The sequence below is a fragment of the Aptenodytes patagonicus genome, chromosome 7 (assembly GCF_965638725.1).
Source record: "Aptenodytes patagonicus chromosome 7, bAptPat1.pri.cur, whole genome shotgun sequence".
Taxonomy (NCBI): domain Eukaryota; kingdom Metazoa; phylum Chordata; class Aves; order Sphenisciformes; family Spheniscidae; genus Aptenodytes; species Aptenodytes patagonicus.
The window spans coordinates 18,895,291-18,907,832 of record NC_134955.1 but is presented as its reverse complement, the minus strand read 5'-3'; the positions used below and the strand labels follow the sequence as shown (position 1 = coordinate 18,907,832).

Here is a 12,542-nt window from a genome sequence, read left to right as displayed (position 1 = left end):
AGTGGAGGGAAACCAACGTTAGGAAAAAATTCAAAAAGTGGAACCATGGGAGCAGCTGTGGGTGATACAGAAGACGCTGAAGGAATACAGTCATGATTGCCTATCCTCAGTGGATACCAAGAACATATATATAGTTTGCCTTTTGTTTTTATATAGGATGTCCTAGCCTACTTTTAAAATGCAAAATTTTGCATGAGATTACACTTTGTAACATGCTCTAAATTAATTCTAGGCTTAGAGCTTTTTAAAAGCTTTTCATCACACATGGATGGCACAATTCAGTAAAAACATTAACTGTTATCTAATTTAGATCCCAAACTGGTTATCTGGCAGAAAAAGAAACCTGGAATGTGCTCAGTATCCAGCTCTTTCAGAGCTTATGCTGCCTGTATTAAGAAAAGCTCTAACGTTCATGGAATGCTATTAATCAGCAGCTCTCAAAATGGTTTAAATCACATTTTTCTTTTCTGTAGCATGTGCCTCCAACGTAAATTTGCATAATATGCCTGTATCACATAGTCCTCCATCATAGCATACATATCACAACTTCCACCTCATGCCAGTGCAGTCCATGCACATACCTTGACACATCCCCTCTGTCAGTCCCCCTCCCTTCCCCACATGCCAAAATCCCCAGCTCTCTACCCATTCCAGGAGTCTCCAAGCATGAAAAAATGACCCAGCTAGTTTTCCAGCTTGTTGGCTGGAGACAACAAGCTCTCCTGCCTTGCTCTTTGCCATAGCTCCCTACCTTTTCTTCTCTGTCTCCTGAGCCTTGGATCCACTTGCAAGGACAGTGGCAAGGAGCACACCATGCGGTTGGCTACCATGCTAGAAAGGGGACCAGTCAGGAATTTGGGGCACACAAGCTCTGCAAGAAACAAACCACTCCCAGCAGAGACAACCTCCTCTGGCATTATGGCACAGGGTCCGGCGCGTAATAGCTCTTACTGCACTGCTCCAATGCTTCCGGCTTCCAGGTCACCCCGGAAAGGCATCAGTATTGGTTTCAGAGTCAAAGCATTCCCCAGAAGGCATTTCATACCCTGTGTCTTGGAAATGGCTACAGAAAGCTATTAAAAGGTAATTTTCTGATCGCAAAACCTTCTCTAAAACAACCATCAGCCCCTACACAAATCTGCCCAGTCCCTTCCATGTCGGACAACAGGAGAGAAACCAAAGTGAATGCACAGTACTCTTCCATGAAAGAGGTGTTAGAGACCTAGAAAAATAACATTTTGAAAACAGCATTTTTTGTTTAAACTATACTCTGGAACACAAAAAGAAAGGTCCCTCATGACATGAACGGTCAGTACAATCAGCACAAATAAAACAGAAATGTTCCTTTGGCAACATGGTTGATTTTATGTAAAAATCTATGTTTCACAGTAAATGCTTGGGTAACTCCAGACACCCCTAGTATCACCTGGCATTGTGCAAGCTAAGATGCAGCGCAGAGCTCCAACTGGCCTCCTCTAAAGTGATCTTTCCCCACCTGATTGCATCACACGCTAAGTTTAGTATGTTATCCGCCTTCACAGAAAGCGTCTAAACATCCAAACTGCTTAGTATTAGAGCACTAAACTGGATGGTAGTCAATCTCTCTCAAAAAGCCATATTCCAACCACTGAGAAATCAAATTATTTTAGTGAAAAGATGGAATGAATCTGCAAAAAATCTGATTTCTTTCCGTTCCTGAATAGCTACCTTAATTTGTGTTTGTCAAGGTCAGACTGAACAGTCTTTTAGAGCTGAAAAAAAAAGATTTTTTTTAAATAATCTTCAGTGCGGTGAAAGTCCTGAGCATATTACAAAACACAGCATTTAACCCCATAAAAATATTTAAATATGTAGTCAATGTAGTTCCTCTTCAGAGTGTTCTATGAGCTATCACTCATTACAAAAATCCCCTAACAAGCTCCATGAAATCAAATTATAATGAAAAAATGATTCAATTCCCCTCAGAAAACTGCCATGTTACTATATCAAGAATATACTCGTAATTAAAACTGACTGGGAAAGCAGACTTGTCTTTGAAAAGAATAGGTTCAACACCTTTGAGTAATGTAGCTGCATGACTGCCATGAAATAAAGCTCCCAAGCCAATAAAACCTGACACGCACATAAAGGCAGTGTGGTGCTGTCAGCTACCTAACATTCAGCATTAGGATCTTTCCTGCCAATGCACGATGCTTCATTATCTTTAGCATCCATCGACATTGCTGCTGTTCTCTCCCATACATAAAGAACTCACATTTTCTTTTAGCTGAGCTAGCAGCACTAAGCAAAGTGCTGGTTCATCCTGCATCATTGGCAGGACAGAGCTTTGGGAATGGAAGATTTTAAAAAAATTATTAACAGGTTTTGCTTTATTTTTCTTTCTCAGCTTTAGAGTGGACCATAATCAAGAGTCCCCTCAATACAGCTATGAGGAAAGAAACCTCAATTTACATCATCATTATTGTAGGTATGGTTTGACAGCAGGTAAGGGAGGAAATCAAGCTCCCATTCTATTTTAATGGAAAGCCTGAATTCACTGAAAAAAAGGTTTTAAAATGGCTATATTTAATACATTTGTTCATTATGGTTTCACAGTAATATCCCATTAAAAAGCTCTAGTCCTCAGAGCATCTTAGGGGGAAGAAGCAGAAATAAACCATCCATTGCGTATCACGCTGCTGAATCTGCAATTCACAGTAACTGGTGTAAAAGTTCAGAGTTAATTTACTGCCCCTAATTATTATTAATGAGCTATAAATTGGGATGTTAATAGTTCTGGTGTACAACAGAAATTATACGGCTACTTTTAGTGGGCACTTCTTACCCTGCATATATACTACCTCCATTATAAGCCCTGACCACATTATATACTCCACAAAGCAGTTGGGGGGGGGGGGGGGCACGCAGCGCTAGAATAGAAGGTGCTAAAAAAAAAAGTGTCTGAAGTGTTTTGTCATTCCCTGTTCTGGCCCCAGGTTGTTAATGGAACATCTTTGTAATACAAACCCTAATACGAGCATTTATCACCGCCTGAGATTCTGTATAAGAGCAAGGATGACAGTTTCCTTGAATTTGTGCCACAACATTGTTTTATATCAAGAGGTGAGACATTTCCAGTAAGTAAATACCGGGGGTGGGGGGGGAAATACACACACACGAGACCTGCAACAGCACATTCTGGAGTTCTGAATTAAATCTTTGCTTCTGGTAGAGACTAATAAAAGATTTGTGAAGAGTTACTGTTAGCTGCACATAGATAAGCTATGAGAATGAACATATATTCCTATAGGCTATTCTTTGATTTAAGTATTTCCAAAGGGTAGGAGACTAACTGATCAGGCCAGTTTTAAGAGTATGTATTAAAGTGAGCAACTTTCTATGTCACAGCCTGAGATTTTTATTTCTTAACCACTTTTTCACATAAAAGCAAAGATTTTTCCGACTAAAATATCATCTGGCGTAAAGTACTACAGTTTCAGAATTACATTACAGGATTATTCCATACTAAATGCTCCACTGATCTGAATAACTGGCTGACCAAGAGGTTACCCCCAAAAACCATTTTATATTTAAATACTTATTTTCTGTAAGTCATCTGCAGCATTCACCATGAAGAAGGCCCAGTTCGAAATCCATATTTGGGAACAGCTCTATTAATACAACAACGACTCACAGTGTGAGTTCTAATGAAATCTTCTATTTAGAAGCATTATGTTTATCGTACTTTCCCCATATAAGGCTTGCAGTTTAAATCTTTATGCATACATTGTTAATGAATATAAAAATGCTTAAACTACTTTTGCCTGCTCACACATGCAAAAAAAATCCCAAAGAAAACACACGTGAGATCATAAATCTTGTCTTGTAGGACAAATGCTACCAGAACAGCCAGGCTGAATATAGAGGACAACAGTTACAAAAGTAATACCCACAATCTCTATAAAAGAAACACCATTCCTGAAGGTGGTAATTAACTAAAAAGATTCAGAATTGCAATTCTAGAAGTGGTTTGGTATTTTGCACCACATTTCCATCTCCCTCTACTTGGCAAACGTACTGTCAACCTTCTCATGTAAAGTGGACAGTAGCAGGACTGCCCAGGATACATAAGTAATGCCAAAATGTGGTGGAATTGCTGCAAATGCACTGTCACCAGACAGTGACAGTGATACTACTGTCAGCCCTACTGCTTGCTTTCAAGACCCTTGCGTTCATCGTCACTCTCTTTCTCCAGCTTTTGACGGCTCCATACTCCTCCCCACAGTTCCCACAGCAGAGCCAACAGTAAGCTAAGAGGGGTCTTTCTCAGACAGAGCGCTGGGAAGAGCACAGCAACCAGAACCTGCACTCATGAACCTCCAAGGCATAGAGCACGCAGCAGTGGTCAGCCCTTTCTGGCTCCACTGCTTGCTGCGTGTGGGGAAAAGGTGCTAGACTGAAATCCTGTCCTGATCATTTGGCTATGTCACCAAGCAGTAATGTGATGGCAAACATGGGATGCAGGGGAGTGGAGTGGGAGACTTGGGGGAAAGTATTTTATAAAGGAAACTTCTGCTGTTTGTGAATGAGAACATTTGCCACATTTTGCTTGTCCTCCCTCAGAGGCTGTTCTCCCTCTACACACACCCAGCGGTCAGAACATCCTCAGATCTCAGTCTACATCCAAACACACTACTTAAGTGTCATCCCTGCATACACCGCAGTAACCCTCCTCCTCCAAAAAAAAGAACAAAATAAGGGGCATTTTAATGACACGAGAAGCCACCTCACTTTGTTACTGAAGCATACTGAATGAAAATCACTGTCAGCTTCAGAAAATGGAAGAGCAAACCTGTAACTGAGTTACAAATGAGCACAAAGGGCTACAGCTGACCAAGAAAGTACAAAGATCACCTCCAGTCAGGCCGAGTTCAGTCAGCAGTGCTGGCATATTGCATGTTGGCTTACATTCTTTGACACCATAAAGCATTCTAAAGACGACTCTCCAAAAATGGGTTCCCAATCCAACAAAAACTGAAGTGGATAATCTACATTTTTGGCTGCATCTGATAAATCTGTGCTGTGCTTTCCAAGGATAACAGTCTGTATTTGCTACCCTTAGATTTTCCCTTTTTTCATGATAGAAACTGTGTTAATTTGGGAGGATTGTAAAGCAGTTCAAACAGCTGCTTCTCCTCAGATAAGATATTTGGGTGTTCATACTACTTCTGTCTGCCAGATGAGCTATTTCAACAGGCTTTCATGAGCTGTTTGTCACATCCTTTAATGCTATTTTTCCTGCAGTTGCAACGATACTTAATAAAAAAGCCTTCTGAAGCAGACTTATGCTCTTCCCGATTTCTACTTTTTGGGGGCAAAACAAACATAAGATGCTACTTCTTCTCGTTGGCTTGCTTTGCCTCAGTACAAGACGGAAGCACACAAGAAAAATAAATTCTTTCTCAATTTCAGTGCTTGGCTCAAAATCAAGACTCATTAGTTTAAAGCAGTGGCTTGGAGCAGAGGAAATGGATCTTGGAGCCAACAATATTTTATCAGAGTCAGTTGAGCATCCATTAATCATTAAGATATTCTTAAGTATTTTGTCCCCATCCAACTTGAATTTGTTTCAAGACATCAGTTACTTCTGCCTTTGATTATATATAATCACATTCATGTACACATAGTCCTGAGATGAATGCAGAAGGGGAAAAAAAAAAAAAAAAAGGCATCTCCGTGCAGAGCAGAACCCAAAGAGCATTTCCAGAAGGGCCCAGGGCAGCACTGGGCAGGAGAAGGGAGACATCAAACTATTTGAATTCTCAGGTGGAACACCAACATCACAAGTTAAACACAAACTTTTCAAGAAAGTTGAGCAAGTGCTCCTCTGCAGCACAGGCACTGACTGAGATGCTAGCTGCAAACACTGCAATTTTCAAAGCTTTCAACCCTGCCAGATTTCTGAATGCATGATCTAGCTACGTTCCTTTGGCACTTAAAAATGTCCCAGGAAAACATGCCACACAGCAGTTATTCAGCAGTGCAGAGTCAGGTACGGTAATGAGAAGATAAAAATTATTTAATTAACATTTAAACATTTTACTTTGTGCTACATATTTGTTTCAGCAAATAACCTCTTGTACATGCTGTTCAGTTTCCATTACCATGAGTTTGGGATGGCTGCTATGCAGGAGTTGCAGAGATCATTGCTTAGTTTTAACAGTCATCTTCAGACAGTTGTCAAGTTTCTAAACCTACACTGATTTAGAAAATATTACAGACCAAGTGTACGCTGCATGGCCTTGTCAAAATTGCCATGCCAAGCAGAAGACAGCGATGAGGCATCATGTGGCTCACTGACCAGGGTCATCAGAAATCCCAATTCGGGTGCAATTTTACCTAGTAGACTGTTTATCAGTATATCCTATGATATTTGAAGCAAGGTCAGCAAGCTGCCAGCTGTCCAAAGGAGCTCTTCACTTCTACAATTGCATGATCTACTTAACACTGCAGCAAAGCTTTCCTACAGTGGGCACGGCCATTGTGAAAGTAAACCAGCATGGGTACGGTTCTGTCTGCAACATTACAAAGATTGTAGGAATGTGTAGGCCCATACATTATGATTTTAAAAGGCACAGGAAGCTTAGATCACACCACCAAAGTTCAAGCTGCATATTTGTTTCGGGTGGGTTGAGGTCATATCTTGTGAAATGCATGCGTGGATTTACACCCTTCCTTAAACTTAAGTCATTAGGAGAAAAAGAGGAAATAGATGTGTAATAAACAATATTTGTTATTTCACACCTTACCAGTGTGCAAAGACTTATACTGATTATCAGTAATTCCAAATGCTAAAGGGACAAGAGAAGACAAAAAACCCCAGCATTTGCAAAGAGAAAAAATGATACTGAAACGGTTACAGTGCCAGTGCATTTTTCACTGCCAATAAACACAGCACCAAGCAAATAAAGGGATATCTCCCAAGTTAAGATGACTTTCAAAAGAGATAGTTTATAAAAAGAAACTTTGCAATGCAAAGAAATATAATCAGCACACACTGCAGGTTAGCACATAACAGCAAAGCTGACTTAACAACGTTGTCAGAGAGATGCTGGCAGGTAAGAATTCTACCTCAGTCTCAGCAAGATAAGGTAGGTCTCCTAATTCAGTGTTCTCTGATGAATCTCAGCACCAGAGCCCTTTGATTCCAGAAACACGTATAACAATTACCCGCTTCAAGAAGTAATAAAACATGTCCATGTCCAGTGAGACCAGCTCAAAGAATACCTATAAATCACTGTTTCTAAGTGAATCTCTGGATTTCACATGTGTTTCCAGTTTATATGGGTACAGCTCTTACACTAGTATCAACTGAGGTACAACGGAACAGGAGAAAGGCTAGGCATGGGGAGCTTTTTGCTGGTATTAGGTTTGAAAACATTTTCAAGTATCTTAGCTCCCCTTGCAGTCTTCCTCCTCCTTTATGATTTTACCAGTGCAATCAGAGCCTGATCAAATCATACCCAAAGAAAAAACTAATTATTGTGATGACTCTTGCTACAGTTCCTTGTTTACAAGCAAAATTAAAAACAAGAATCAAGATTTTCCTGAAAACTGGATCAAATATATGCAGTTTAGGGGAGTACCTTATGATGTGAAAGACAGAACTGTTAAAAGGAAAAGCGAGCATCTTTTGCATAAAGATGTAAGGGTCTTCACATAACCCCTGTATCCTAGAGACTGGGCTTCTCCAATCACTCTTTTTGGTTGCCTCATCCAAGATACTAGCATCACCTAAAACAAAAACACTATCTAGAGCTTGATAAACCAATCTGCAAGAACTTAATGAGTTAGACATGGTTTATTTACTTTTTAAGAACATCTGGATACAGTATGTAAGGAAAACAAGGAGTTGCGCTTTTGTTTTAAAAGTTGAGGGTTTAAACAAAATTCTTGTTCTCCCTCACAAATGCTAAGGTACACCTTTTAATGTGAACTTCCTGCAAATTCAATAGCTCCAGTTTACAAAATAAGATTCGATACAGTAGGAAGGTGCCAAACAAAGTGACTTTTGATGTAAAGAATTTCCTCCTATTGCTCCTGATGCACAACTTCTATGTTTTAACATTATTAAACATTTAGCGTAACACCACCTTGTCTGATTCAGAGTATCTTTGGGAAGTTTATCGCCATACTCTGCAGTTACATCTCTGAACACACTGATTATCTTGAGGTACTCACATTTGGCTGTATAAACCACCTGCTTTTTCTTTTTCTTTTTTTTTTTTTTAAATAAGAGAAGCTCAGTTTTCATGCATTACAATGTATTCAGTAATCCTGGGGTAACTATGTCCTCACCATATGCAGGTACCTGCTGCAGCAGTATTTGCATTTGCCCTACAACATTCCACCCCAATGAGCTCCCCTCTCCTGAAGTGACCTGCGTGACGGGGTGCCGCTCCACCTGACAAGTGGAACACACTGTCCCAAACAAAAACCCCTAAAGATCAAAACAAGCCTTTCTGCTGACATGTCAAAAGTTTAGGCTAAAGAGGAAAACATACTTGAAGCTCTTTTTCCATTACCTTGCATAAACCATCTAGGCAAGAGATAAACATAAAAGGAATTTCTTTAATTAGATAAATTCACTCCTCAGCATCTGTTGTTTAATAGAGCAAAGCACATCAGCATGTTAGAATCAGATAATATTGGAGTCTCCCACAAACTCACAGTTGAAGCTTCTTTTTCATGCAAGCATTTGGGTGCCACTGGTTTTACTCACTGTAATACAACACTTCCAGTTAAATGCTTGCCGTAAAATGTAATGCCAGGTATGCACTGGGCCACAACAAGTGAAATTCCTTAAAATGATTATGCAGCATCTTGCAAGTTAGAACAAGGCAGAACAGATGCACAAGGTGATCTTGCACAACTTATTTCCCTGAAGTTCTATACCATGCATTCATTTTTAATAAACCTCAAATCAATTAAAGATTGTGCTTCCCGTAACTAAAATCTAAAGAATTCCTTTAACATAAGCAATATCCATTACGTTTTGCATTTCAGCACCATTTCTTGACTTTCTAAATTAAGATAATCTCTCAAAAGGTCAAAAACCTCTGCAAAAAAACAAGTTAATTCTAATATATTCTTAACCTCTGTCTACTACAAACTCAATCCCATTGAGTGACAAACTCATCTTACAGCTTAAAACCAAATACCGTAAGATAGTAACTTTCAATTATGTTTGATTTTATATGCAGTCAGATAATAGAATTTTTATTACAGTTATAAAAAAAAAGTTCAGGATAAACCAGGAAGATGTTAGTATCCATCTACTTTGCCATTAAACAACCTAATCCAAATCTAAAGTTTTTTTTTAAATCAAATTCAAACATATGTTGGCAAAGCAAAGGACCCTTCTAAGTGGCATTGTGCAAGCCAGTGCAGGCAAAAACAGTGCAGACCAGCTGAACAACACTGCCAAAGTATTTCCTATCTGATCTGCTTGCACTGCTACATGCCTCTCTTGTGTAGAGATTGCCAAGCAAGTGTGCAATGGACCATAATTTTAAAGCAACTAGGTAGTTTTGGGCTAGTCTGCACACTTGTACTCTGAAACATATCTGGGCTTTTCAGGAATGCAGCACTGAGCGAACTGCACCATGAAGCACTTACCTCAACGCTTACTCAGTACAGAAGGTTAAAAGCAGCAGCAAAGTAAAATGACACTCCAAGACTAGCAACTTTCTTCATTTGTTAAGTCACCTGCCAGGTACTAATAAACAGTTAACACAGTGCCATGGAAATACAAGTCATCTTCAGCTCAGGTATGCCGTGCTGAGAAATAAAACTTACATTGTATGAAGACATACAAGAATCTGCTTTAGTGAGATCAAATGCAATTATGAAAAAAAACTTTTGTTGGAAAATTCTCTATTTTCAATTATTACAAAAAGATTCCTTAAACACGGAATATCTAGTTAGTGAACTTCTTTATAGTAATGGTATAGTCTCTGTTACTGAGAGCATTTAACAGCAACCAGAGAGAAGAAAAAAAAAATCTGCATTTTTAAAACCACAAAACTAGTAAAGTAACTCAGAGTAGTTTTAAGTACTTGAAACTACTTAAACTAATTTTTTTAGACTGACTAAATTTAAAGTCATTTGTATTCCCTATGAAGGAGCATCACATTTAGTGAGTTTAGCTTGTTTGTATCAAAAGCATGGGGGGTGTTTGCTGGCAGACGCTTAAAATAATTACCACAGGCATCTCTTTGGGAATCACACAGGTCCTGATGCTTTGGTGTTTTTACTGAGCAGATCCACCTCATTTTAACACACAGACAACTCTAACCTGCCCCCACCAAATGCACATGCTTTAAAAGCAAATCTAACAAAATGCAGAAGAAAGCAAGCTAAATAAGCTGCATATTTCATATGCTGCAATCCTCCACTCTTTTTGAGACAAAGGATTTGATCATTATTTCATGTACTCCATCACTAGAAAGAAAAATAAAGGCTTCCGTTTTCAGGCAGTTTTAATGATGACAATTCAAAAGAGGATGCAGACTCGCTCTTACCCGTTCAGCGTGTATGAACCATTCCTCTTGAGTCTCATACTTGCAGATAAGAATCTTAGGAAAAAATCCAGAATGAGGTGGTTTGTCCTCTGCTATACCAGAATACAGGCACCTGTTTGGTGGTTGCGCCTTTTGTTCACCAGGGGATCTCTTTCCTGTTTCTCTGAGTCATCAGTGAGGAACAATGCAAAACCACCACCAGAGCCACTTAGCAGGAAGCCCAGAGGAAACCGCCTGCAGCCAAACAAGAGTCTGGAGATGTAAAATGTCTCCAACACACCTCCGACAAAATCTTGGAGCCCACCAAGGAAAAGTAGCAAAAATTCATGGAGAAGCAGTTTTTATAAAACACCTTAACTGCTCCCTGCATGTGCAAGAATAAAACTTGCAGAAAGCTGTATTTTATTGGTGAGCTTCTCTTCTTCCAAACAGTCTGAAAGCAGCTTCAGATCTATTTCCTCCTTCTCACGAGCCCTGCTGTGACTATCACTCAAGTATTCAGCACTACCCTCAGAGCACCAGGCAACTAAACAAGAAGCCCTAAATAACAAATACTCAGACTTTTTTTTGTTTTTTCTCCCCCTAATATCAAGTTGGAAACTACACATGTAGAAAGGGACACACAATTAGTGGTTAAAAGGTTCAGTCTCCTTGTAGAAAGTTAAAAACAGGCAGATCTAAAGTCACGCTCGAACGCTACAGAGAAAAATATCCTCTAGCAGTCCAGTCCTGGGCAGGCTGCCCTGCATAAATCACACGATCGCACTGTCTCTGATGAGGCTGTTTTCCTTCCCTTCCTGTTCACCCTACCATTCCCTGATAGCTGTGAACTAAACAGCTGCACAGCTTAATGTCTGGACCAGAAGGGTGAATCTATCACACAAAGCAAAAATTACTGCAGATAATTGTTGATCATTTAGTGTCTGTGAGCAAATCGACACTGACTCAAGTAATAAATCACATGAAAAACATTTTTAACAATGAACCCTGAAACTACTGTCACTTGTGGCCTAGGTGAAACTACTCTAGGATAATGGGACAACTGCATGCTAGCCAAATATAAAGATTAAATATTCACTACCTAAACAGAGGGAAGCAATGGGTAGGGTCCCACAGAACTCTGGCCTGAGTACAACGTTATTCTGTATCTTAATGGCCCAAATGTCTAACGACAATATGTTTGTCAAGCTGAATTTTCATCTTGATCCCATCTTTGCATTGTTCTTTCAGATTTGTCATCTGAAAATTTAACAGTTATAGAAAAACAGGCTAAAAAATAGGAGAATTGCTTAATTTCTTTCTAGGTGCCTGAGTTTATACAGTTAGGTGTGATCAAGTATACCTGTATAGGGACCGATTAGATCACAAATGTTGAGAGAAAAAAGGGTTACAATGAATTACAGGCTGAAGAAATCAACAATGTTGTACTGTTGATAAAATGCAATGAGACTGAGCTGTACAAATATGCTGCATCTGCAAGATAGAAAGTAATTCTCAGCATCTGTCAGGCCTCATCTGGAGTACCGTGCCCAACCCTTGGCACTCCTGTTGATGACAGATGTAGAATTAGCTGGAGCCCAGGGAGCACCAAGAAGAATATTATCTATCTCACAGATGAGAAAACTGAGGGAGGAAAACAACATAACACTTTCCAAGAATGTAGAACACTGCTGTAAAGAGAAGGGAAACAAAATGTTCTTCCTGCTCTATCCATCACAAAGGGACTTGAATTAAGCAAGAAATAAACCACGTTAGTATTAGATTTTTTTGTTTGAAGGTTGTTGGTTGTTTTTTTGGGGGGTGGGGTGGTGTTTGCTTGGTTTTTTTTTTTAATAAGTACAGGAACAGATTACAGAGTCTCCATTATTGCAGGCTTTTGAGATGATCTTGCTCCAGAGCTGGGGACTGACTAGGTGACCTCTACAGGTCTCTTTCATCCCTAACTTTCTACGATTTGCTTCCATTACTAGCTGGAAGAAA

The 12,542-nt window shown here is 39.5% G+C and overlaps 1 protein-coding gene across 3 annotated transcripts in view; it reads right to left on the bottom strand.

Annotated features, from left to right (window-relative positions):
* Positions 1-12,542, bottom strand: part of MOB2 (MOB kinase activator 2) — a 120,438-nt gene that overhangs the window by 50,604 nt on the left and 57,292 nt on the right. The window contains exon 1 of one of the 3 annotated variants that reach the window (XM_076344217.1): positions 10,563-10,649. The exons of the other annotated variants lie outside the window; for them this stretch is intronic. Coding sequence (XP_076200332.1) covers positions 10,563-10,600 — 38 coding nt within the window. The 5' untranslated portion in view covers positions 10,601-10,649. Of the gene's footprint in view, positions 1-10,562; positions 10,650-12,542 lie in introns of those variants that run through there. 3 annotated transcript variants of the gene reach the window in all.